The sequence below is a fragment of the Lontra canadensis genome, unplaced genomic scaffold, assembly GCF_010015895.1.
Source record: "Lontra canadensis isolate GAN:19392208 unplaced genomic scaffold, GSC_riverotter_1.0 scaffold158, whole genome shotgun sequence".
NCBI classification, from domain to species: Eukaryota; Metazoa; Chordata; class Mammalia; order Carnivora; family Mustelidae; genus Lontra; species Lontra canadensis.
Window position 1 is genome coordinate 3,095 of NW_022631152.1, and position 23,533 is coordinate 26,627.

The 23,533-nt window shown below is 35.9% G+C and overlaps 1 protein-coding gene across 12 annotated transcripts in view; it reads right to left on the reverse strand.

Annotated features, from left to right (window-relative positions):
* The window catches only part of DOCK7 (dedicator of cytokinesis 7), a 205,118-nt gene that overhangs the window by 3,088 nt on the left and 178,497 nt on the right, over positions 1–23,533 (reverse strand). For 7 of the 12 annotated variants that reach the window (XM_032844881.1, XM_032844877.1, XM_032844886.1 and 4 more), the window contains 9 exons: positions 22,982–23,078; positions 22,549–22,683; positions 21,495–21,647; positions 15,621–15,779; positions 14,804–14,904; positions 13,202–13,394; positions 11,641–11,784; positions 8,728–8,859; positions 7,233–7,247 (listed from right to left, as the gene is read on the reverse strand). In XM_032844881.1, coding sequence (XP_032700772.1) covers positions 7,233–7,247; positions 8,728–8,859; positions 11,641–11,784; positions 13,202–13,394; positions 14,804–14,904; positions 15,621–15,779; positions 21,495–21,647; positions 22,549–22,683; positions 22,982–23,078 — 1,129 coding nt within the window. The remainder of the gene's footprint in view (positions 1–7,232; positions 7,248–8,727; positions 8,860–11,640; positions 11,785–13,201; positions 13,395–14,803; positions 14,905–15,620; positions 15,780–21,494; positions 21,648–22,548; positions 22,684–22,981; positions 23,079–23,533) is intronic. The other 5 variants (XM_032844880.1, XM_032844878.1, XM_032844887.1 and 2 more) reach the window with 1 other exon arrangement.

Sequence of the window (23,533 nt, forward strand, 5' to 3'; positions counted from 1 at the left end):
TTCAGGGCGCCTGGGTGGCTCAGTGGGTTAAGCCACTGCCTTCGGCTTGGGTCATGGTCTCGGGGTCCTGGGATCGAGCCCCGCATCGGGCTCTCTGCTGAGCAGGGAGCCTGCTTCCTCCTCTCTCTCTGCCTGCCTCTCTGCCTGCTTGTGATCTCTCTGTCAAATAAATAAATAAAATCTTAAAAAAAAAAATAAAAAAAAATTAGGATGTGTCAGAAGGATTTTGTGGCAGTGCCTATATACACAGCCACATGTAAGTATTTAAAAACCTCAGAATTCTCTTAAAGCCTAATGTGTCTTACACTCACTTTTACTACTGAGTTCTTACTGGAAAGGCTGAAGGATATGTAAAATAAGTCACAAACGAAACAGATAAGCAAAACAGGAAACTCTGATTCTTAATTTACTAGTTTCATAATATGCCCTCCCCCCAAAATTACACTGACTAAAAATATCCCCACATTTCTATCCAGGAAAAATAAAGTTCTGAAGAAAAAAAATGTCTTCGAAGCTAAAAACAAAAACAACAACAACAAAAACAAAGAGGTCTCTAATCTAAAAAAATTTTTTCAAATTTATTTCAAAACTTAACAGGTCTAAAAACTAATGGAGTTCCTATAGCAAATGAAATTTCTCTAGAAAAAAAATATTCAATCAAAATTCTGATTAAAACTATCCACAAGCCAACAAAACAATATAACAGCAAACTTTGACATAATCAAGGAATGAAGGCACTGCATGGAAAACAAAAATGGCATCTGTGCAAAAACCTTGTGATTGTTATGTTTCAAAAATGCCACACATATATACACATACATTTCTACTTTTAGAAACCACAAATATTAAAATTGTTATTCTGGCTAAACTCCTCTCAGAGGTGTCCAATATAAAACACTATTCCAAGTCTTTAATATTGTGGCCTTTTAAAATATTTGAAAACTGCAATTAGGACTTATTTCCCTTAGCTAACTAAACTTTCCAGTACTCAATCATGTTTATATGATAGGAATTACTAACTTGTTTGCATTTTATTAGTTTTTCAAAGCCACCTTTCCAAGTGTGGCATCCCAGAAATAGACACAATACTGCAGATGTGCTGTGATCAGCTCAGGGATCAGTAGGCTCACTACCGATATGAACTTGAATTTTATTAGTGCAGCTTATAACTAGTACTAAGCACTTAAAGCTCTTTTTATTTACTTTTCTCATACTGACATTCAGTTCAAGGAAAAAAATTATTGAGTGCTTATAATGCGTTAGATACTGTTCATCCTCTGTAATATGAAAATAAAAATGAAAAGATTTGGCTCCTCAAGAAAGTAAAGGATATACTCAAGTAATTACAATATAAAGGGTTATGTGTTATAATAAAAAATGGTATCAAGAAAGGAAAGATTAATCCTGCTGGACCCAGGTCACAGAAGAGGTGACGCACAGGGTTCTACAACTCAGAATGGCTAACTGGATGTGGGAAGGAAGGAAAGAACATTTCAGCAGAGAGAGAAAGAAAGGAAAACAAGAAGATACAAAGCCATGAAACAGAATATAAGGGAAACCACTCATCCACTCACATATTGACTGCCTACCATATATGCCAGCAAGTGGTTCTAGACATTTGTGACAGATCAGTGAACAAAAGGGACAAAGAGCGTGGTCAGGGTAGATCTCACCAAAAGGTGACGCCTGAGCAAAGATGTAGAGGAGGTGGGAGAGTTATTCATGTGGATCTCTGGGGAGAGCATTGCAGAAGAGCAAGCCAGTGTGCAGGTCCTAGGAGAGCAGCCTACCCAATACACGAGAAGAACAGGAAGGTGGCCGCGGTAGTCGAAGGGGAGTGTGCAAGAATGGAGCAGATCAGAGAGATAACTCTAAGGAGTTACCGGAATTGAGAATGAATGCGTGTGCACTGGAATGGGGCAAGGAGCAGAAGGAAGGTTAAGAGTTTGGGTAAATTTATTTCCAATTTATAAAAAGTTCTCTAGTGTGAAACCACCAACTCTATCATGTTCACGAACCCATAATCATATAGTTTCCTCCTCAGGAAAAAAAAAAAAAACCACATCACTTCATCGTATTTCCTCTTTAGACTGCAGAATGACACATGTTTTCTGCTTTCCTATAACCTAGTCTCTATTCTCCTAGCATCACCTTTCCTTACCGTCATGAATTCTTTCTGAATTTCCCATCATTCCCACACTGATTCTTTCTTAGCAGTTCTATTTACTGATTCCCCCATCTTGTGGGTGATGAGACCACATCCCAGGTGAGCAAAACTGATCTGCTCATCTCTCCATTTCTCTAATGGCTGAAATGTCTTATGACAAATGGATCCCAAATCTTTTTTAGTTTTGTTATCTTTATTTAGCAAGAACATTCTGTTGGGCTAGTTGTGTATTTCTACAACCACATCACTACTAAAAACTCTTATCCTCATCCAATTGTTTTCTCCTATGCTTCCTTCAAGGTTATTGATTTCTAAATAGGCATACCAGTATTTCAAACAATGGTAATCACCCTCCTATTGGATCTGTTCCTCTTATAGAACACGAACACTTTTATCGGTTTAGTTAGTAGTAGATGTCAACTTGGGAACATAACACCTCTTCCATTTCATTAGCCAAATTAAGATTTCCTTTTTTTTTTTTTAAGATTTATTTATTTGACAGACAGAGATCACAAGTAGGCAGAGAAGCAGGCAGAGAGAGAGAGGAGGAAGCAGGCTCCCTGCTGAGCAGAGAGCCTGATTCGGGGCTCGATCCCAGGACCCTGGGATCATGACCCAAGCCGAAGGCAGAGGCTTTAACCCACTGAGCCACCCAGGCACCCCTCAAATTAAGATTTCAAGTAGCAATAATGATAATGATGATGATGATGTTATAGTAACATTAAAAATAATAATCTCTAACATTTTTTTTTCATGAGTTATTCACTGCCTCTACTTTATTTACTTATTTATTTGTTTAAATTTTATTTTTTATAAACATATATTTTTTTCCCCAGGGGTACAGGTCTGTGAATCGCCAGGTTTACACACTTCACAGCATAATCTCTAACATTTTAAAACTACTTACTATGTGATAGACACTATTATCCCCTTTACACACATTATTAATTCTTATCACATCTATGAGATGGATACCATTTTTTTTGGGGGGGTGCCCTCATTTTATAGGTAAGGAAAAATAACTTGCCCAAGGTCACAGAGTTAATCAGTGGCAGGGCTAAGAGTTAAATACCAATATATTTGACATCTGAAGTTCTTAATTAAGTTATGAAAATTCCCATACCCTGTTACTGATATACAACGTTAGGACATAAGTATGATCTCTGAACCATCTCCCACTTCTGATGTTTTACCTGAGAATTTTTGAGAATTTCCTTGAGTAAGTCTTTTGAGAATTAATGGGTACCTCCTACCCTATGGTTTGTCTTTCTCTGTATTACAATACTGTCCTCTGTACTCTAATACAATAAGCAGATTGGTGGTTCACCTATGAAATATATTCTTCTAAGATATACCCTGCCACATTTCTTGTCAGAAGTTCAGTTTCAACCATTCCATGTCATAGTCCAAGAAAAAGAAATCACATCTAATATCGTCTACATTGTACAGGTTTGCTGTCCATGTTTTTCTTTTTCTGAAAAGCAGCATAAAGGGCAGAATATGATCAGCGGAATGGCACCATCAGGTGCTCAGTCATAGGTCTGCAGCAATTATCACGGAGTCACCAGCTACCCACAAAGTGTCTCCTCCTGGAGGTAAGATTCTTCCTACCCATATGTTTTCCTTAACGTTCGTTATATCTGACTTAATATTCCTGAGGTAAAGCCTATGCTCTTGGAATTTTTTTCATTCCCTTCTTTCAGAGACTCCCCCACCTCCGTTATATGGCTGTTTCTAATTCTGCTCCACCTTTGCTTGCTTCGATGAGTTAATTTATCTCACTTAGCTTGAACATGGATTAAAAGCATAAAAAATTCAACTGAAACCATAGCACCAGAACTATGGCCAGTATTTCTGAGCATATAAAACCCAAATACTGCCTCATATTCGTATCCATCTAGCCTGATGACAAGGGTTAAGACATAGCCCTTTTGTATGTTTTGATCTCCAACGGTAAGGTGCCCCACTTTTCTTAAGCATTCCAGCGGGAAGAGTTTAGCTTCACAAAGCTAATAAGCCCACCCTCTCTAGCCTTTCTGGAGATAGTGAGATATACTTAATATACCAGTGATATTCCCTTTGAAGAAATATCTTCTAATCTTTAAAGAAAAAAAAAAATGGAGAAAGTGTCACATGACTATTACTGATATTTGGGGATTAACTATTCTAAAAAATCCAAAATTGCATTAACCTATTTCTGAAATTGATCACTGCTGGATACCTATCCAGTATCTTTTAAAAATGAAACACACCAGGTGCGAGGGTGGCTCAGTGGGTTAAAGCCTCTGCCTTTGGCTCAGGTCATGATCCCAGGCTCTTGGGATCGAGCCCCGCACCGGGCTCTCTGCTCAGCAGGGAGCCTACCTCCCCCGCTCCCGCCTGCCTGTCTACTTGTGATCTCTCTGTCAAATAAATAAATAAAATCTTAAAAAAAAATGAAACACACCAAAAAAGTAATAAAAAAAAAATGAAACACACCCACAACAAATACAAAATCAGTATAAAAACTTCCATACAGGGCTCCTGGGTGGTTCAGTGGGTTAAGCCTCTGCCTTCGGCTCAGGTCATGATCTCAAGGTCCTGGGATTGAGCCCTCCATTGGGCTCTCTGCTCAGCAGGGAGCCTGCTCCCCCCTCTCTCTCTGCCTGCCTCTCTACCTACTTGTGATCTCTCTCTCTCTGCGTCAAATAAATAAATAAATAATCTTAAAAACAAAATAAAACAAACTTCCATACAGAAATTCAGTATTTCTCTTTTCCTAGAAATATTTTAAAAACGCAATCATAAGAAAGAAATGATTAAAATGCCCTTTATTTCCTATTATTGCCAGAAAAAGAAATGGGCTTGGGAAAAGAGAAAATAAAGGTGAACACTAAATAGCCATTAAGGTACTGAGACCAGCAGAGCAGGTAAGAGCCGCCAAGATTTGTGACAGGTCCCTGATTTGTTCGTTTGCATGGTAAATACTTAACCAAATTGCTAAGCGTCAAGTTTTAGAGTTATCTTTTACACACACACACACACACATACACACACCCCTCAAAAGCTTTGCCAACTCAAATAATTTATACCAAATCAAAGAGCATAATGAAAAATGAAACACACTGCTAATATATAAGCCCAGAAAGTCTTTTTCTGTAAATCAGGTAGTCAGTTATCAATGCAAAGAGCCTTTCTACACAATGGATAAGTCATCCTTACTGGAAATTAAACCAGTGAGTTCTCTGAGAATACTAGGATATTAGCTAGGAAACATAGCTTTTAGAAAAAAACAAAATTACTGAAGTTTTCCCAGAGTTAAAAAGAAAAATATTCACAAGATAGGAACTTACCACAATAGACAATAGTAAAAGTAGGGAGTAGGGTCAGCAACCAGGGGCAAGAGAGAAGAGAAAACAGAAAGCATTTTAATTAGGGAAATTTCAAAACAAATAAGCAGCAAATGGTGGCAAACACATTTTTAAAATGCAAGCATCCATTTAAGTTTTACAAGAGAAAAGCAAAAAACAAACGTGCAACAATTTTAGAAGCTACAAAGCTAAAAGTCCAGTGAAAGGCAGTGACAAGAATATAAACAGAAAAATAAAGTCTGTGTGACTTTTACCATGCAATAAACATGATGACAGAATGATATTAATGTCATAACCAGTGAAAATCGTACCTTTCAGGGGTCGATTTAGCATCAAGCCAACTAGAAATAAGCTGCTCAGAGGTTTCAATGGATCTTCTTTCATGCCTACTTTTCAGCTAATTTCATTTCATGTGAGGAAATCCATAAGGAACGTTACCACTCCTAGATTAACTATGGCAAGTCTCTTTCTACATCTCTTAACTTAGCCACAGAAATGAGGAATTATATATTAGATATTAGTAAGGCCATATACATTGAATCTGGAGAATTAAGGTAGATGTACAAGTACTGGCTTCCTCTGAAGAAAACCAGAGGTAGGGACAAATTCAGAAATGGAAGAAACACAGTAGTAACATTTATTTCTATGGGTTTCTATTTGGGTCCCCAAATAAGGACCGCAGTGCAAAATCAGAGAAAGTGTAAGGTGCTGAGCCAACATAAATGTGACCTCAAAGTGAAAGGCAAAGCAGACACCTTTACAAATAAACACTGCTTAAAATAAACCCGATTTATTAATATCCTGGCTTTACTGAATCAAAATAGATTAGGACACATCTTCCAGAGCTCTTTTCTTTACAGAAAGTTCTAAAATAATAGCAATCAAATCTTTCTGGCTTTTTTTCAGGTAAAATTTGACTCCTGCATTACTTTTCATAAGCCTCCCTCCTACATAAAAGGAAGTCTATCTGTAGTCTTCAACACAAACTTTCAAACTGTCAGTATAGGAGGTCAAAGTAAATTTCATGTTCTGCCAGTCTCTGTATCCCTCCCACCAACAAAATTTAAATGACAAAGTGAATTTCTTCCATCAGGAGGGCTCATACTCAAGGTGAAGTGACTCAAGATCAAATCAACACATTATTTCATCAATTCTGAGACGCACATTTTTTGGGACCACATTTTAATATCCCTGTAGTTGGCATTCATCTTTCAACTGATAGGATGTTGTGATTCAATAGGTTTCTTTTTCTTTCCTAAAGCCATATAAAATAATGGTAGGTCTTATAATTGATGGCGTCTTTGATCAGATGAAATATGGTATTTTCTATTTACACCTCTGAGCAATAACACATAAATCGACCTCTGTAAAATGAGGTGAAACAATATGGTTAAAAAAAAGAAATCCGTGTGTAAATGTTGATGAAAGAAAATGCTTCAAAGGATAAAAACATACTAAAGTGATGACAAAGTGGCTCATTTACCAAAGAATCTCATTAGTGTAACATGAATTTCCATGCACTGCCTACAACCTCTTAATAATAAATTGTTTAAAATAACTTACAGTATTTTAACAAAATTTCTTTGGTTAATGAATTCAGTTGATAGCAGACAGCAACAGAATGCCCACAGCTAGCACATGTGGGCAAAGCATTGGCATAAGAAATTTGGTCAAATCAATCTATTAGTGTCTTAACTAACTAAAACATTACCTACCTCCCAGCCAGTACTCTGTATAATAAAAAGTAAAAAAGGGCAGGTCATAAAAAAAAACTGTTTTAAAAGAACAAAAAAAAGGCCAAAGGAACTTGAGCACTGTAAGGCACCATAAACCGTAAATTCTCCTCCTCGAATAGAAGATAGCAGGATATTTTAAACACCATATGCTTTCATTTAAGATTTGTAATAATTTCCTCAATTGCTTATTCAAAACCTAAGTAGTTAAAATTTCACTTTTAAAAACTTTAGTAAGGGAAACTAAATTTTGGTGAAAAAGAGGCAGCTCATATTCCATCAATGTGTCTGAATTAGACCTCTGACGGGAGTGGTGCCTCGCTGAACTACCCAGGGTAAACTGGAACAGAAAGCACAATTTTGTTCAAATGCCTATGATACAAATGGAGGAAAATTTCTTGCAAACTACTAGCTCCAGGTGTTCCAGAACGGACATGTAACTGACAGTGTATGTACAACTGATTAGAATAAGACCCACCTGTTACCCTCATGAATTGTAATAAATCTCTGGCAACTTCAGTGTTTTAGTAGAGGACAATAAAATATTGGCTTAACAGTACAGCAGCCCTGTTTTAAGACTATTAAAGTTTTTCAAATTGTATCAATTCATCCAGAACAGCTTAGTCCACAGTGAGAAAGAGGAGGTCAAGCTGACAGACAGTAGAGCAGGACTAGTAATGAATACAAAAGTGGATACTCAATACTCCACGTCCTTCTCGGATGATGGTAGTAGCAGATAACAGCACAGGTAGCCCGGGGAAGGGAAGGGAAAGTAGGGAAGAAGGAGGCTCAACAGGCTGTCTCAGAGTATTTTAACAGAGCCAAGAATTTAGTTTCAGGGAAAATCAGTTGCTAGTAGTCTGCTTCATTTTTAAACCAAGCCTTATTTTGATTTTAATTTTGGTGATAATATGTGGATCCCATGAACTATAAACAAGCACTAAAATCATACTATCATAATTGAATAAACATAAGACAACAGTTTTATTATTTTCATATTAGAAATATATTAAGGGATGACTGAATGGAACATCTAGGAAAATGAAGCTGAGTTGAAAACATTAACAGTATTAGTTTATTAAACTTTCATGAATTTAATAAAAATCTAATTTAAATAAAAATCTCTTTTGGCAGCAAAAGAATCAACTTAAAAATCACATTCACAATTTTAACCCACAGTTGAAATAGAATAGAACTAACAATTTTTAAAAATTTGCCAACTATTAATAATTTTTAGAAAGTGAAGCAAAAAATGCTATGTACAAAGCTTATGATGATCATGGTCTACTTAAGGTAAATTCATTTTTTTGTTAATGAATCTTGCTCTCACCATGAACCATCATTTTGAAACTGTTCATTTGTAACATGATTAAAATGGTCATTTCATCCAATCCAGTCTGACATCAATACAAAGCAACACTAATGCTTTCAGACAGTTTTCTCCATTTACACCGAAGCTAGAAAGTGCAATCATTACCTGATGAACAATTTTGCTGAATGCTTCTTGAAGTTTACCATGAATTGTGGATAGTTTCTTTGCATCCCGATTAGCTTCGTGGATAGGAATAAGTACTTTGTAAACCTCATTTACTGCTTCATACATGCCAGCCTATAAGAATAATGTTATATTGTTTTCTCTTACATCAATATGAAAGAATTATAATTTATGAATTCACAATAACTCCACTAAAGCAATACCACTGAAGCTTTCCCAGTAGGACATAAAAACAAACATTACTAACTTTTAATTTTATTAAGCCTTAACAAAAGAATTTTGCACAATACACCATCTCTTCTGGATATGTACGTGTGGGTATATTTAACATACACACCATATATATATGCATATTTAAATTTCTATATAATTTAAATTGAACATTCTATTACCTATGCAGTAATTACTTCACTAGTATGTATGTGTGAGTACTTACAGATGCATATAAACTGTAGCAGAAATTAATTCTGAGCAGAGGAATAAAAGAAATCCAATTACTTCACTGGTCACAGGTATCAGATGACCTGTGGTATCCTAACAAACTAAAATTATTTACATTTCTAAAATACTGAATTGACACTGGGAATCTTATTGAAAATACCCTGTATTTTCAATCCGTGATCTTTCACCGAATTTAAGGAGGTTCTGAGCTGCCAGACTTTATTCCACCAGGGGCCAGCTGGCCAGCCAAGGGGTGATCTGCTTATAATCAGAGTGAGGGACAACATGTGTTTGTACTGTTATTCCATTTCCTTGTCCTTAATAATGGGTTGGTGGCTGCAGTGAAGGAAGAAAGAGATGTTTTCCAAGAGCTGCTAAGTTCCTATTAGCTCACAAATTGGCAAACATTTTCCCAAGGACATAAACATATGGTTCTTAAGTTTTTTAGGAGAAGTTCACAGGAGTTTAAGCGATCACGTAACTGTAATAGTGAAATATATATAGTGTAACTAAAATGCCCAAGTAATTATTGTAATTAAGATCAGACTGATTAGGGGGTGCCCAGGTGGCTTAGTTGATTAAGCGTCTGCCTTTGGCTCAGGTCATGATCCCAGGGTCCTGGGATCGAGCGCTACTGAGCAGGAGCCTGCTTCTCCCTTTGCCCCTCACACCATTCATGCTTTCTCTCTCCCTCTCTCTCAAATAAATAAAATCTTTAAAAGAAACCTTTTTTTTTTTTTTAAGAAAAAATTAAACAGACCAGTTGAAAAATAGTAGATTTCATAATTATATGCTATTACAAAAGAACTTCCATAATATAGGCCACTGTATTACTGTGAATTATTAAAATTATACACACAAACACAGAGTATGGATTTATTAAAATATTCCATTAATTGTAAAAGCATTTTCTTACTGCTAGTTCAGATCACTTAAAATGAAACTCAAGGAGCAGGGATCCAGGGCAGCAACCAGGACAGTTGAGGTCCTCAGACGGGAATTTTTTTTTTTTTTTTTTTAAGATTTTATTTATTTATTTACTTGACAGACAGAGATCACACGTAGGCAGAGAGGCAGGCAGAGAGAGAGAGAGGGGGAAGCAGGCTTCCTGCTGAGCACAGAGCCCGATGTGAGGCTCGATCCCAGGACCCTGGGACCATGACCTGAGCCCAAGGCAGAGGTTTTAACCCACTGAGCCACCCAGGCACCCCCTCAGACGGGAAATTTTAAAATGGCCAATCACCTAACATTCTTAGAATCTCAGAATAATTATATTTAAATAAGCTGGTTATAAGCACGAATGATGAAGAAGAGGATGGTAGTGGCTAACACTAATACTTACTTGGAGCCAGGCACTGTGATAAGCACTTCACATATATTAACTCATTTAATCCTAACCGCATTCCTATGCAATTCTTATTATGCATTATTCATTATTATGCATTTAATGGATGAGAAAAGCAAAGCACGGATAGGTTGAGTAATTTGTGCCTAACGTGACTGAACTACTAAGGCAGCAGAGCCAGGATATGAATTCGGGCTGTATGCCTTCTAAACAGATGCCCTTAACCAATACATCGCAGGGCAGGGGTAAGGCCAGGAGAATAACCCGTCCCCTATAGCAGTATAATGGTGCAGAAGGGCAGCACTGCGTATTATGTTCAAGCTTCCCCCTTCCCCTAATGTGGACTTTCAGTCTCCTAAACCTTGGGACACTAAATACCCAACAGAAATGTCAAAGACAGTAGATGTCCCTATTACCACAGTTTAAGAAAGGAAGCAGGGTTTCGGCTAGCTATCTTTCCCTTCTCCAATAATCATCCCATCTTGGATCAACAAGACTGCTTCAGTTCTTCACACAGAGACAGGAAGGGACAAGGACTGACATTATAACATGGTACAGTAGTTCAGGCAAGGGATCGAGGATGTCGTTCATAAAGCTCCTGGTAAGCTCCAGGTCTCTGACACTCCCTAACAGGGCTCACTGTGCAACCAGTGAGATGAGGGGCCATAATTTTCCTGAGCACCAGGGCAACATTCAAAACACTCAGAAGATTCTTCCTTTCATCCAAAAGACCAGTTCTAGAGCTAGAGCCACATTAGTTTACTCAAACAGGAACTTAAAATCATCTAGAGATTTTCTGTTTCTTAATTTTAAGGTTTTAGAAAATGTTTGGTGGTAAAAGTTTTATAAACCAAAAAAAAAAGTCTTATAGATTAAGTGATAATTCATAAATAAGCAAATCAAAAACACTAGAGGAAATGACAGATTATTAAGACAGAAAGGAGGAAACTGAAGAATCTACAGAGAAAATCTGTTCCTAGATAGTTTTCAAAGTGCTTAGAGAAAACGATCATAAAGGAAAAGCAGGGTCATAGGCAGAGAGAATATACATATCATGAATAATTCAGAGGTATGTATCTGTGGAAAGAGAATGAACAGGAGTCATCTACCATAGAGAAAGAAGCAGCTGCTTGTTCCAGTAATCCCACGAGTCCTGACTCAGTAAAGTACTTTCCAGAGCAGATACCTTCTTCATCTGGAGATACCACATCATCTGAGACTGCAGATTCTTCTAAAACATTAGACGAAATATTCTGGGGGAGAAAATTGAAATGGCTTTTGAAATGGAATTAGTTTCTTAGCATGAAAGATGTATATGAGGAACTAACTGAAGATGAAATATTAATACCAGCTTGGGTGAAAAAAAGGTGGGGGTAGTCAACACAGAGATAAAAGACAAATCTCCAAAATCTTTCTGTATTCTGAAGATGACAATAAATGGTAAAATTATTAGCAACTTTTCCATTAATAAAAGTTGTGAGATAAAAAAATTAAGAAAAATCATGGGCTAAGGAAAATAGTGATGATACAGGACTACTCAGGAGACTTAAACAGTCTTTATTTTTAATTTAAATGATCTTGTCAAAACTCCCCATGAGGAAAATTAAGATGCAATATGGCTTGGCTTGCCTAACACACACTGAGTTACTGAACAAACTCAGGTATAATAAAAGCCAATGAGATTGGGATCAGCCATTATTTCTAAAGGAGAAATAATATATACCACCTTAAATATTTTAACCTAAACATTTATAGCAAATATACACTCATTTGACATTTTTTCAAAGTAGATCTAAGGCCTTTTCTTTGTGTACAGGTCTCCAAGTCAGATTTTCATCCAATCTCTTTTGAATAAATACCCATAAGACAACCTTCTCAAGATTTCCAGCTCTGGTTTCTTTAGAGAAAGCCTTCAAGAAAAACTTGAATTTAAAAGGTTATCCAATTATCCTAGACTTCTAGGAGCTTTCCCCTCAGTCTTTTTGTAGTTGGTCCAAAATTAATTCAGTATCAACTGTTTTGGAGACTCACTTTTATCAAGTCTTGGCAAAACATTTAACTTAGTTTTCAGAGAAACAACGGCTAGCTTTCTTTCCGCCTTCAGATTTCACAGGAGAACATAACATTTAATTAAGTTTTATAATTTCCCAAATCTGGCATTCACAGGTTTTGAAGGAAAAGCAAAGCATAACTGACTTCTGGCAAGCAAAGAATTTGACTAGTGGGTCAGAGGTACGGAGTCCTACGAGACAGTAAACTATCGTTATCTCAGCCATGGTTATCTGCCAATTTTATATAGAGAATGGAGAATGCTGGGTTAGCTGATGTTTTAAGTAAAAGCTAATAGAGAGTTTCTCCTATATTCAGGTACTCCATCATTTCACATGTATTTCATAGATGCTATGAAGTCCATAGCAGTATAGGCAAAGAGAATAAACACTGGTATTTAGAGGTTAAAAAAAAAAAAAGTGGGAAGTGGGGGGAAGTTAACAAGAAATGCTCTTTACTAATATATTCAAGCTAGTAATAGTGAAGTATTAACTTATCTTGTGAAGTATTAGCTTTACTCTTTATGTTTTCCTTACAAGCTGAGTGAATCTTAACACCAGTGAGATAAAGTAAACTCGAAAGGACATACCTTGATACAATGTAAACCCAGCCGATTCCTACCTGAAATGTTACACATCCTACAGGAAGGTATTTGCGGTCCTCCAGCATGCTTAGATATTCAGCGACAAGTGCTGCTGAATGGACCAGGCACTGGGCAGCTTCGGCATGGTTGCTGCGTTCCGAGTGTTTGCCCGCCATGTTCTGCAACCAGGTGAGTCGCAGATCTGGAGAGGTCTGGTAGCCCTTGGCAATTCTAATCGGAAGAGACATTGTTTTCAATGAGCATTTCCTTCCCAAGCTGGAAGGGAGTTTGGACTGCTTGTTCAGTATTTACCTAGCGAGGTTTCTGTTACTGAACACAACCTATTAAGACAAGTGTGTGAATGGTATGAAAATGTCTTTGAATACACTTAAAGAAGTAATTGTGGGCCCATGAAATGGTTGACAGCAGTTTTTTTGTAGGGGGACTAAAAAAAGAAAAAAAAAAAAAGGACATGCCACCAGTAAGGGAAAACTATGGGAATTTATGTGTTCATTATGGGAACATGAAGAAGTTTCACAGTCAAGAAAAAATAGGAGTTTTATTGCGTATTTATTTTAAAGAAATATTTGTTTTGTGTCTTTAAAGAATTCCAAAACTATAAAGAGAGGTTCACATGGCAAAGAAGTCTCAAATTTTACTTGCATCTTTCAAGATAGAATAGGAGTTAAAAATGTCTCAAATTGTGCTCTTAGAAATATTACATTATAGGCACAGCAATATTTAAAATCAGAAAACCTATTGTTATGGTAAAACAACATGCTGTATTTTCTTCCTAAAGGACTGACTTTTACACTTAAAATATGGGTCTTAGGCCTTCTGCACGAAGTCCACGGCACAGGATACTAAAGTGTAAATATGTGTCATAATTATTTTTAAAAATCCTGTTTCTGAAAAGTAGCATGGAAGAAGTGCGTTCTGACTTTTCAATCTACCATCAGAAAATGACTTAAGTAATTCTGGTATGTTTATTCTTTTATCTGATGTTTTCTGTATGTTTTACCAATTTTTAAAAAGTTTTTATTTAAATTCCTCTTAGCTAACATACAGTGTAGTATCAGTTTCGAGTGTACACTTCAGTGACTCAACACAAGTGCACTCCTTAATCCCCATCACCTATTCCACCCATTCCCCTGCCCCCGCCCCGTGTAACCATCAGTTCTCTATAGTTAAGAGTCTGTTTCTTCGTTTGTCTCATCTTCCTCTTTTTCCCCTTTGTTCATTTGTTTTGTTTCTTAAATATCACATATAAGTGAAATCATATGGTCTTGTCTTTCTCTGACTGGCTTATTTCACTTAGCATAATATATTCTAGCTCCCCCCATGTTGTTGCAAATGGCAAGATTTCATTCTTTTTCATGGCTGAATGATATTCCATTATATACACACCACATCTTTATCCATTCATCAGTCGATGGATATTGGGCTGCTTCCATAATCTGGCTATTGCAGATAATGCTACTATAAACATTAGGGTGCATGCATCCCTTCGAATAAGTATTTTTGTATTCTTTGGGCAAATAGCTAGTAGTGCTATTGATGGATCATAGGGTAGCTCTATTTTTAACTTTTACCAATTTAAACCTGTTATACAAGGTATAAGTGAATTAAACAAATGATACCTGTACATTAGATCAATCAACATTTCAGGATCCTCCTGGTGTTCCTTCATTTTAACGGTATCAGAAAGGATCATATGGAGATTGAAAACCAAATCTTGAACCTGCAGCAAAGAATTTTATTTTAAAAAATTTCCTTAGTTATCATTCATTCACAATCATTAAATTAGTTTAAAAGATTATCAGATTTAAAAAGAGAAAGATTATCAGATAAACATCTGAAGATTGCAAAACAAAATGATACTGATATAGAGTTCTAAAGGATATGGGTATGCTAGGGTATGGGGAGTGAAGGGTAGTAAATTTCATACTAATTCTTCAGCAGGCTGTTTGTTTTGGCTTTTTGTTTTTGTTTTCAGTTCTCTCACCTGGAAACAAATAGAACTAGAAGTAGAAATAAAATACAGGGATGTAGAGGATATAAGAAGAGAATACAAAAGGAAATTCTCTCCTGTTTTTCTTTTTCTGATTCTCTCAAAGGCAGTTTGTAAAAACTTCACTTTTTAAGGCAAATTACTATTTCACTAATAAGTGGGAATAATATTTCATCTTAAACAATATTTGCTTATACTGCCTAGGTCTACTATTTCTTCTATTTGTTAAAAATTAACAGAATTACATACCAAAGATATTAAGCTTTCCAAGAAGGAAGCATGGCTTATTGAAACAAAATGATTCACCCCATCTATGGCATAAGATTTATGGATTTAAAGAAAACTATAGGTTCCTCCAGTAAAAACCCAAGTTTGAATTAACAATTTGGAAAGTGCCTATTTAGGATCCTGTTTCGAATAATGATCTAAAGAGTCACATTTCTGACCTGATCAGGAAATGTTGTTTCCCTCAATTCCAGATCTTCTTCAGCGTATGTCAATATAGTCTTTAGAGAACGTCTTAAGAATTCCTCATTGAAATTTTGAGATGTGCCCACCAAGGACGACAGTGACATGGTTACCTGCATTTTAACCCTAGCAAAGTTCTGTAACAGAGAAATTGTCAGGTAAGCATTTAACATAGAAAAACTTAAAGAAAAAAGTCTTTTTTTCATACTTGCTAAAGGAAAAGGTTAGTAAAAAAAATACCATCCCAAGAAAGATAATTTTTAAAAAAAGTAATGAAATATGCATATTAAAATAAAATTATTTTAAAACCTTAGAAGACCTAACACTCAGAGTTTTGCTAAAAATAATATGCCACAAAACAGTGAAAAAAAAAAAAAAGCTATGTATTAGAATTGAATTAGAAGTTGTGCCTAGGACTTTACATTCATCTGTTTTGAGGTATATATTATAAATAATAAACCATGGTTACACATGAGGTTATAGAGCTTGACCAATAGTACAAAATTCTTAAGTGGTAGATGTCTCATCTTCAAACTCTAGCCCATTTCAGTAGGTCCATTACCATAATGAAAGTAATTTTAACACACAACATGCATCAAGTAACTTAAAGCAGAATCTTTGGAATGAGGCTTAGGAGTAGTTACATTCCTCCTTTTTCAGAGTGAATTCATTTCTGTCCCACCATTTCCCACTATGAAACCACTTCTAAGAGGTTAATCAGGGAAAACCTAGTAAATGCCAAATCCAAGATACCTTCTGATCAACATTCTACCTGATATTCTGTGTATTTAAATGTGTATTTAAATGTAACGATTACTTTTTCCTTGAAAATCTCCTGCCTTATTCAGTGGTACCATTTTATCCTGATTTTCCTAATCGCTAAGGAAATGTTGAAAAACAAAAAACTGAAGGCATCACATTACCTGATTTCAAGCTTTACTACAAAGCTGTGATCACCAAGACAGCATGGTACTGGCATAAAAACAGACACATAGACCAGTGGAACAGAGTAAAGAGCCCAGATATGGACCCTCAACTCTATGGTCAGTTAATCTTCAACAAAACAGGAAAAAATATACAGTGGAAAAAAGACAGTCTCTTCAATAAATGGCGCTGGGAAAACTGGGCAGCTATATGTAGAAGAATGAAACTCGACCATTCTCTTACACCGTACACAAAGATAAACTCAAAATGGATAAAAGACCTCAACGTGAGACAGGAATCCATCAGAATCCTAGAGGAGAACATAGGCAGTAATCTCTTCGATATTAGCCACAGCAACTTCTTTCAAGATGTGTCTCCAAAGGCAAAGTAAACAAAAGCCAAAATAAACTTTTGGGACTTCATCAAAATCAAAAGCTTCTGCACAGCAAAGGAAACAGTCAAGAAAACAAAGAGGCAACCCACGGAATGGGAGAAGATATTTGCAAATGACAGTACAGACAAAAGGTTGATATCCAGGATCTATAAAGAACTCCTCAAACTCAACACACACAAAACAGACAATCATATCAAAAAATGGGCAGAAGATATGAACAGACACTTCTCCAATGAAGACATACAAATGGCTATCAGACACATGAAAAAATGTTCATCATCACTAGCCATCAGGGAGATTCAAATTAAAACCACATTGAGATATCACCTTACACCAGTTAGAATGGCCAAAATTAGCAAGACAGGAAACAACATGTGTTGGAGGGGATGTGGAGAAAGGAGAACCCTCTTACACTGTTGGTGGGAATGCAAGTTGGTGCAGCCTCTTTGGAGAACAGTGTGGAGATTCCTCAAGAAATTAAGAATATATCTACTTCTTTTGGGTTGCCCTTCTTAAATACCGGTATTCCCAAAGATTCTGTCAAGAAACCTCTACATTTGTCATTCTAAATAGCCTCATCCATTTCTTTGGCTTCGATAAGTATAGATGTATGTCTAGTTCTTCAGCTCGTATTTCTCTCTAGAGCTCCAGGCCATTGTTTTTTTTACTAGATGGCTCCATCTGGATCTCAGGGGAACCCCAATTTTAACACTGCTAATACACCTTCTTTTCTTATTGATTACATAAATGGTACTACTATTCTTCTAGTCATTCAGGCACACCCCCCCAAAATCTAGCAGTCATCCCTCCGTCACTCTCCCCTCCCCTTATCCATACCATAGATCCAGTCTACACTCCCCACAATCTGTTCCAGTCTAGTCTTCCTCCATCCAATGGCCCCAAGGCCATTGCTATGGTTTATACCCCCACCATGTATTACTGGGATTACTGAAATAACTTAATAGGCCTTATGGCCTTTTTTCTCATAACCCAAGTTTATTTTCCACATAGTATTAGGGAAATTTGTGTAAATTTTTCAAGTCTGAACACATCAATCCTCTCCTTAAAATATTCCAATGGCTGACCGCAGCCTTGAGGATAAACTTCAAGTATCTGACTCAGTAAATACATCAAACTATATAAGGGGAATTGAAAGGACAGAACCAAAACAAGTATCTTCCCTAGGATAGCTTAGTCTAGGCCTTTTCAGTTACAACTTTATCTTTTCCTGTTCTATTCTTTCTTCCAGCCAGAACCATCATGAAGTGCTAAAAGAACATCTTTCTCTGTTTGCCTGTTTCCTTCTCTTGTCTCCATGCCTTTTTAATTATGCATGTGCCATTTTCTTCACCTACAAAGTGCTATCCACCTATTCATCATTCTGATCGGGCAATTCTTCATCCTTAGTTCAAGCATCTCCTCTTTCTGAAAACCCATCTTTGGGAGCATAAATCATTTTTCTCTGTGCCTACACAAGGCCCTGTGCTATCTCTCATTATATTAACAATAGCAAACACTTATTCAGCATTTGCTCAGTGCAGTTACGGTTTTACGTGTTCTACTTAGTATGAATTTATATACCCTCACCACAGAAAGGGTACTTCTTGCTATTAATAGGATGAACATTATCTGTTCACAGATGAGCACTGTTTATTCCTTCTCCCACTTCTTCTTCCTACTTAAAAAGGGGAAAAAAAAAAAAAGACTGTCCTTTTCACTGTGTGCCCCCAATGCCTCCTACAGAACCTAGAACACAATTCAATACTTTGTTGGTTTTGTTGTTTTAAAGATTTATTTATTTATTTGTTTGGCAGACAGAGATCACAAGTAGGCAGAGAGGCAGGCAGAGAGAGAGGGGGAAGCAGGCTCCCTGCTGAGCAGAGAGCCCAATGCGGGACTCGATCCCAGGACCCTGGGATCATGACCTGAGCCGAAGACAGAGGCCTTAACCCACTGAGCCACCCAGGCGCCCCTAAATACTTTGTTTTAATATTGTTGAATATATCAACTATATAATCTACTGCCAGTTTTAAATTATCCGTTCCTTATTAGAGGTAATACCTGACACTAAGAGGACATATTACCTATTTTTATCCTATTATATAAAGCTTTCCTAAAACAACAGATGTATCAAGAAGACTCTATACATGGTCAAATTTCAGGGACTTTATTTCAAAAGCTAAACAAGATCAATAAGGTAATTGGATTCTTCTGTTCTCAATTAAGAAACAAGGACTTGGCTTCCAGTTAAAAAGGGACAGTGTGAAATGGCAATTTCCTACTTCTCCTGGATTTTATACAAAAATGAAAGATGAACAGGAAGAAAGTCCACATACTTTATTTTCAGCAAATGAGGAGTCTGATATAATCCATATATTAGAAAAATGAAGAAGGATTGGCACGACAGGTTAAGAGAGGATGTAGTTTCAAAAGAAGGCAAGGAGAAGAAAGCAATAGTGAGGGATGCTAGGGCACAGATTTCTGAAATAATGGGGAAAAATACTTCTTTTAAATAAGAGACTCACTTTGAAGTCAAAGCTATTTGTCTTGAAAACAAATGAGCTAAAAATCTGGGAAAACTGGATAGAAATGGATTAACCAGAAACTTCAGGAAGTTAGGCAAGATGTATTTACAATAGCAAATTCCCATGAGAAATACATCCCTGAAGGAACGTCCTACAAATACGTGGGCCAAGACAATCCAACTCCTTCTATGTTAACTGATAATAAAGGAAAGATCAGTGAAACTCACCAGACAAAAAAAATTTAATAGAAAAATGTTATGAAACAGATGAAAATTCTAAGAAAATATTTTGCCATAAATTATAAAATATGAACTTTAGAAAGGAAAACAAGGCAGAAATAAACTCAAGGAAAGAGCACAAATCAGAGGAAATAAAATAGGAGCTTACATGTGCGCTAACACTACTTAAAAAGAAATAGAAAAAAAAAAGATAAAATTGGAAAAAGAAAGGATGTCATGGAGAGCACATTAGGTATATAGGACCGAGAAATTCTGAGGGAAAAAAACCACAATAAATAGAAATTTTAAATGTTAAAAAGGAAAAGAGAATACGATGGGCAAAAAGTAAAGTAAAACAAAACAAAACTAGTAAAGCCAAATAGATTCAACATATGTACAATTGGTACCTAGCAGGAAAAACCCCAAACTCTGGAAGGAAATACTCAATTTTATATTCAAGAAAACTTTCTGAAATAAATTGAAAGTAGGTATCATGTGTCTGAGAAAATTAACAAAAACTGGTCAATACCATGACACATTCTAGAAAAGGTATTTGATTTTAAATGTAAAGAGAATTCCTTTAGCAACTGGGAGGGGAAAAAGTTATTTAAAAGGGAAGAAAATATGAGGCTACCTTTAGGTATCTCTATAACAATATTTAAAGCCAGAAGAAAATGGTATTCAAGTAGCTCTTTTTCTTTTTTCTATTATGTGTTCTTTATCTGGTGTGTTTTACTGATTTTTCTCACCAGTCTTTTTTCTTTTTTTCATTCAAAGACTGAAGCAAAAAAACTTCACTGCTGTCCTTTAGGTGCAGAAAACAACAATCAAGAACTTGGGAAATATTATTCCCAAGAATTGTCTTGCACAAACAACTACACGACAATATTTAGCTAAATAAGAGATGACTAGAGAAAAAAAAAAAAAGTAATAAAAGATAACAGTTGTGAATATCAATTTACCAAATAAGAGGTAGAGGAGAAATAAATTATGTGTAGGCTTTAAATCCTCTTTCAGTCCACCAAGTGGACCAAAATAGCAAGGATATAGAAAAATAATGTAATTAATATAGTATTTTAACTCAGTACTCTGAAATAAAGAACACTCTTTTTAAGGGCTTGAGTAACACTACACATCCACAGCACAAAAAAGTAGACATAGTTATCTAACATTGTATAATCATAATGAAATAAAACTAAAAATTAAATCCAAACTTTAAAACAAAAAGGGCTGTCAACTCATTGGATTAAAAATACAAACTGAAACTACAAAGTATCTATAAAACAAAAATACTGAAAACATTACGTATCAGAAACAATGAGATACCAAAAACAATGCTCAAAGGACAATTCTAGGCCTTAAATACTTATATAAGTAAAAAATAAATGAGTTACACATTTGACTGAAAGAAAAAATACTACAAGTGAACAGATTATCAAATAAAACACTTTAATAAAAACATGGCATTCTTCAGACTGGCCCATAATCATAGAATATCAAGCTAAGACATTTAAACCTTTGATTTTCTTTATTAGCATTTTTATTTTACTTACTGGTAATAAGTGAGTTTTCCAAAAGCTCAAGATGCATTTACATTCTAAGTTGTGCTACTCTATGTTATCTGTAGTACAGGAAGTAAAACTGGAGACTTGGGTTTTTGTAAGACAGCCGCATAGTAAGAAATACCAAGAAAGTCTAGACTTAAACAAAATGCCATGTTCCCCCCCAAACACATTTACGAGATATCTGCAGAAGTTATATTCCCTTATAAACCCGGGAATAAATACTCACATTGCCAATCTCAAAGTTCTGTCTCATGAGGAGGTAGAGTGAGGCGCTGGCGTGTGAGCGTATTGTACTGATGCTGCTGCTGCAGTGTCGGAGAAGCCGGAGGCATAAGTCCGCACACTGCTCGGTCTCTTCTTCGAACAAGAGTTCAGGGAACTGTAAAAAACACCACCACACAACAGTAACAACAGAACACCACCAGCATGTGTTAATATTGCCTGAACTGCAGAGTTGTTAGTATAGCCCAGTTTTTAAGAATGGTAAAGTGCTACTTGCTAATGCTTAATAATGTGGACCACAGAGCCAGGCGGATTGGGTCTGAATACTGATTATGTCACTCATTAGCTAGTAGTGTGATGCTGGACAAGTTTCCTCAGGCATAAAATGGGCCTAATATTGTTATCTACAGGGGATTGTAGGGCTATCTGAGATTAGATACTATGCACAAAACAATGTGGTAACCAACATGAAATAATTCTGCAATGTTTTTATTATAAAATGGTATATAAGTAATTTTCACTGGTTAAACCTTCATCGACAGCTCTGCATTCCATACTATTAAATGACTATGATAAAATAGGTACCTTCAAGATTTCAGAATATACCTATTTCCCGGTGGAAATGAACACTGGAAATAAATATTTGCAGCAGCTGAACAAACAAAAGTACCTTCTTTTCCATTCATCATGGGGTAAGTTAATGCCAATGGAATGAACTACTTACACCTTAAATTCTTTAACAAATCAAATTAATAAGGAACAGATAGAATGAGATAAACAGAAAACAAGGAAAGCTCCATATTTAAAATTAGTTATGAATTTTGGGCTCTTCTCCACAACAAAACTATTGTTTTTTAAGCCCAAAAGTGGTTAAGGGTGATCCAAATAAGAAAGAAATTACAAAAGGCAAATAGTAGAAAGAGGCAAAGAAGAATCATACATCTTAAGCTATTATTAACATTTTAACTATATTAACCAACGAGTATGTTAGATGATCTTACACAACATAAAGAGAGAAAGCAAAGTCTGATGAAACTGCATGTTCAAAAATGACATACCTTTGACACCAGGGCTCTTTGTGTAGCAAAGCAGTGTTGTAGATAAACTGCGCTTTGGTTACAGGCCATGCTGTGCAGTAGGACTTTCAGGACCCCACCAAGGATGCTCTCTTTGGATTCTGTTACAGAAACTGTCTACAATTTAAAAACAGATGAATAAAATAGAGATGTACCTGCAATTTGGCTAGGGAGACAGAATAGAAGGAAACAGTTTTTAAAAAATAGGAAAAGACCTAGGAGGACTTTAGGGAAAAGCAGCTGATTTGACTAAGGGAAGAACAGGGGGAAAAAAGAATGAATAGGATTTAAGCGAGAAAAAAAGAAAAATTTTTACGAACTACTGATAGTTCAATTTAATTGTATGGCTCAATAAATACTTTTGGCACAACCCCAATTTACCAAATCTATACTTTAAATTCCTCGTGTGTCTTACCTGGACGACAATCTCTAATGTATCCAAAATGATTAGGTTTGCTTCAGTAGCCAGATTTCCATCAATCAGTGCTTCATGCTCAATCTCTGCTCTTGATCTAATACAAAATATCATAAGAAAATACATTTACACAGAATCACCATTCAAAAAAGACAAGATACACAGGAAAAAAAAACAAACAAACTTGGAACTATTTTTCAATACTTGCCTGAAAGAAAAATTGTAAGAGAAAACAAAGACAGTATTTTACACTACAAGAAGTGTTTTCTTTTTGTCAACCATGTCAATACAGACTTTCTCACCCCATTCAGTCACACAATACCACTGAAAGCATAAATATTTAGCTTTCAGAGATGTTTGCTACAGGACACTGTTTTATTCTGAAAAGCACTGACACTAGGTGGTGCTACGGGGGCTTAAATGTAGGGTTGCTTCAAGTAAAGCAATCCTCAAATGTTTAGTACTCATCTTACCATTTCAAGGATTTTCAATTTATTTATTTAAGATAAAAGTACTTATTTTTTTCTAAAGCAACTAAATTTTCAATATTTT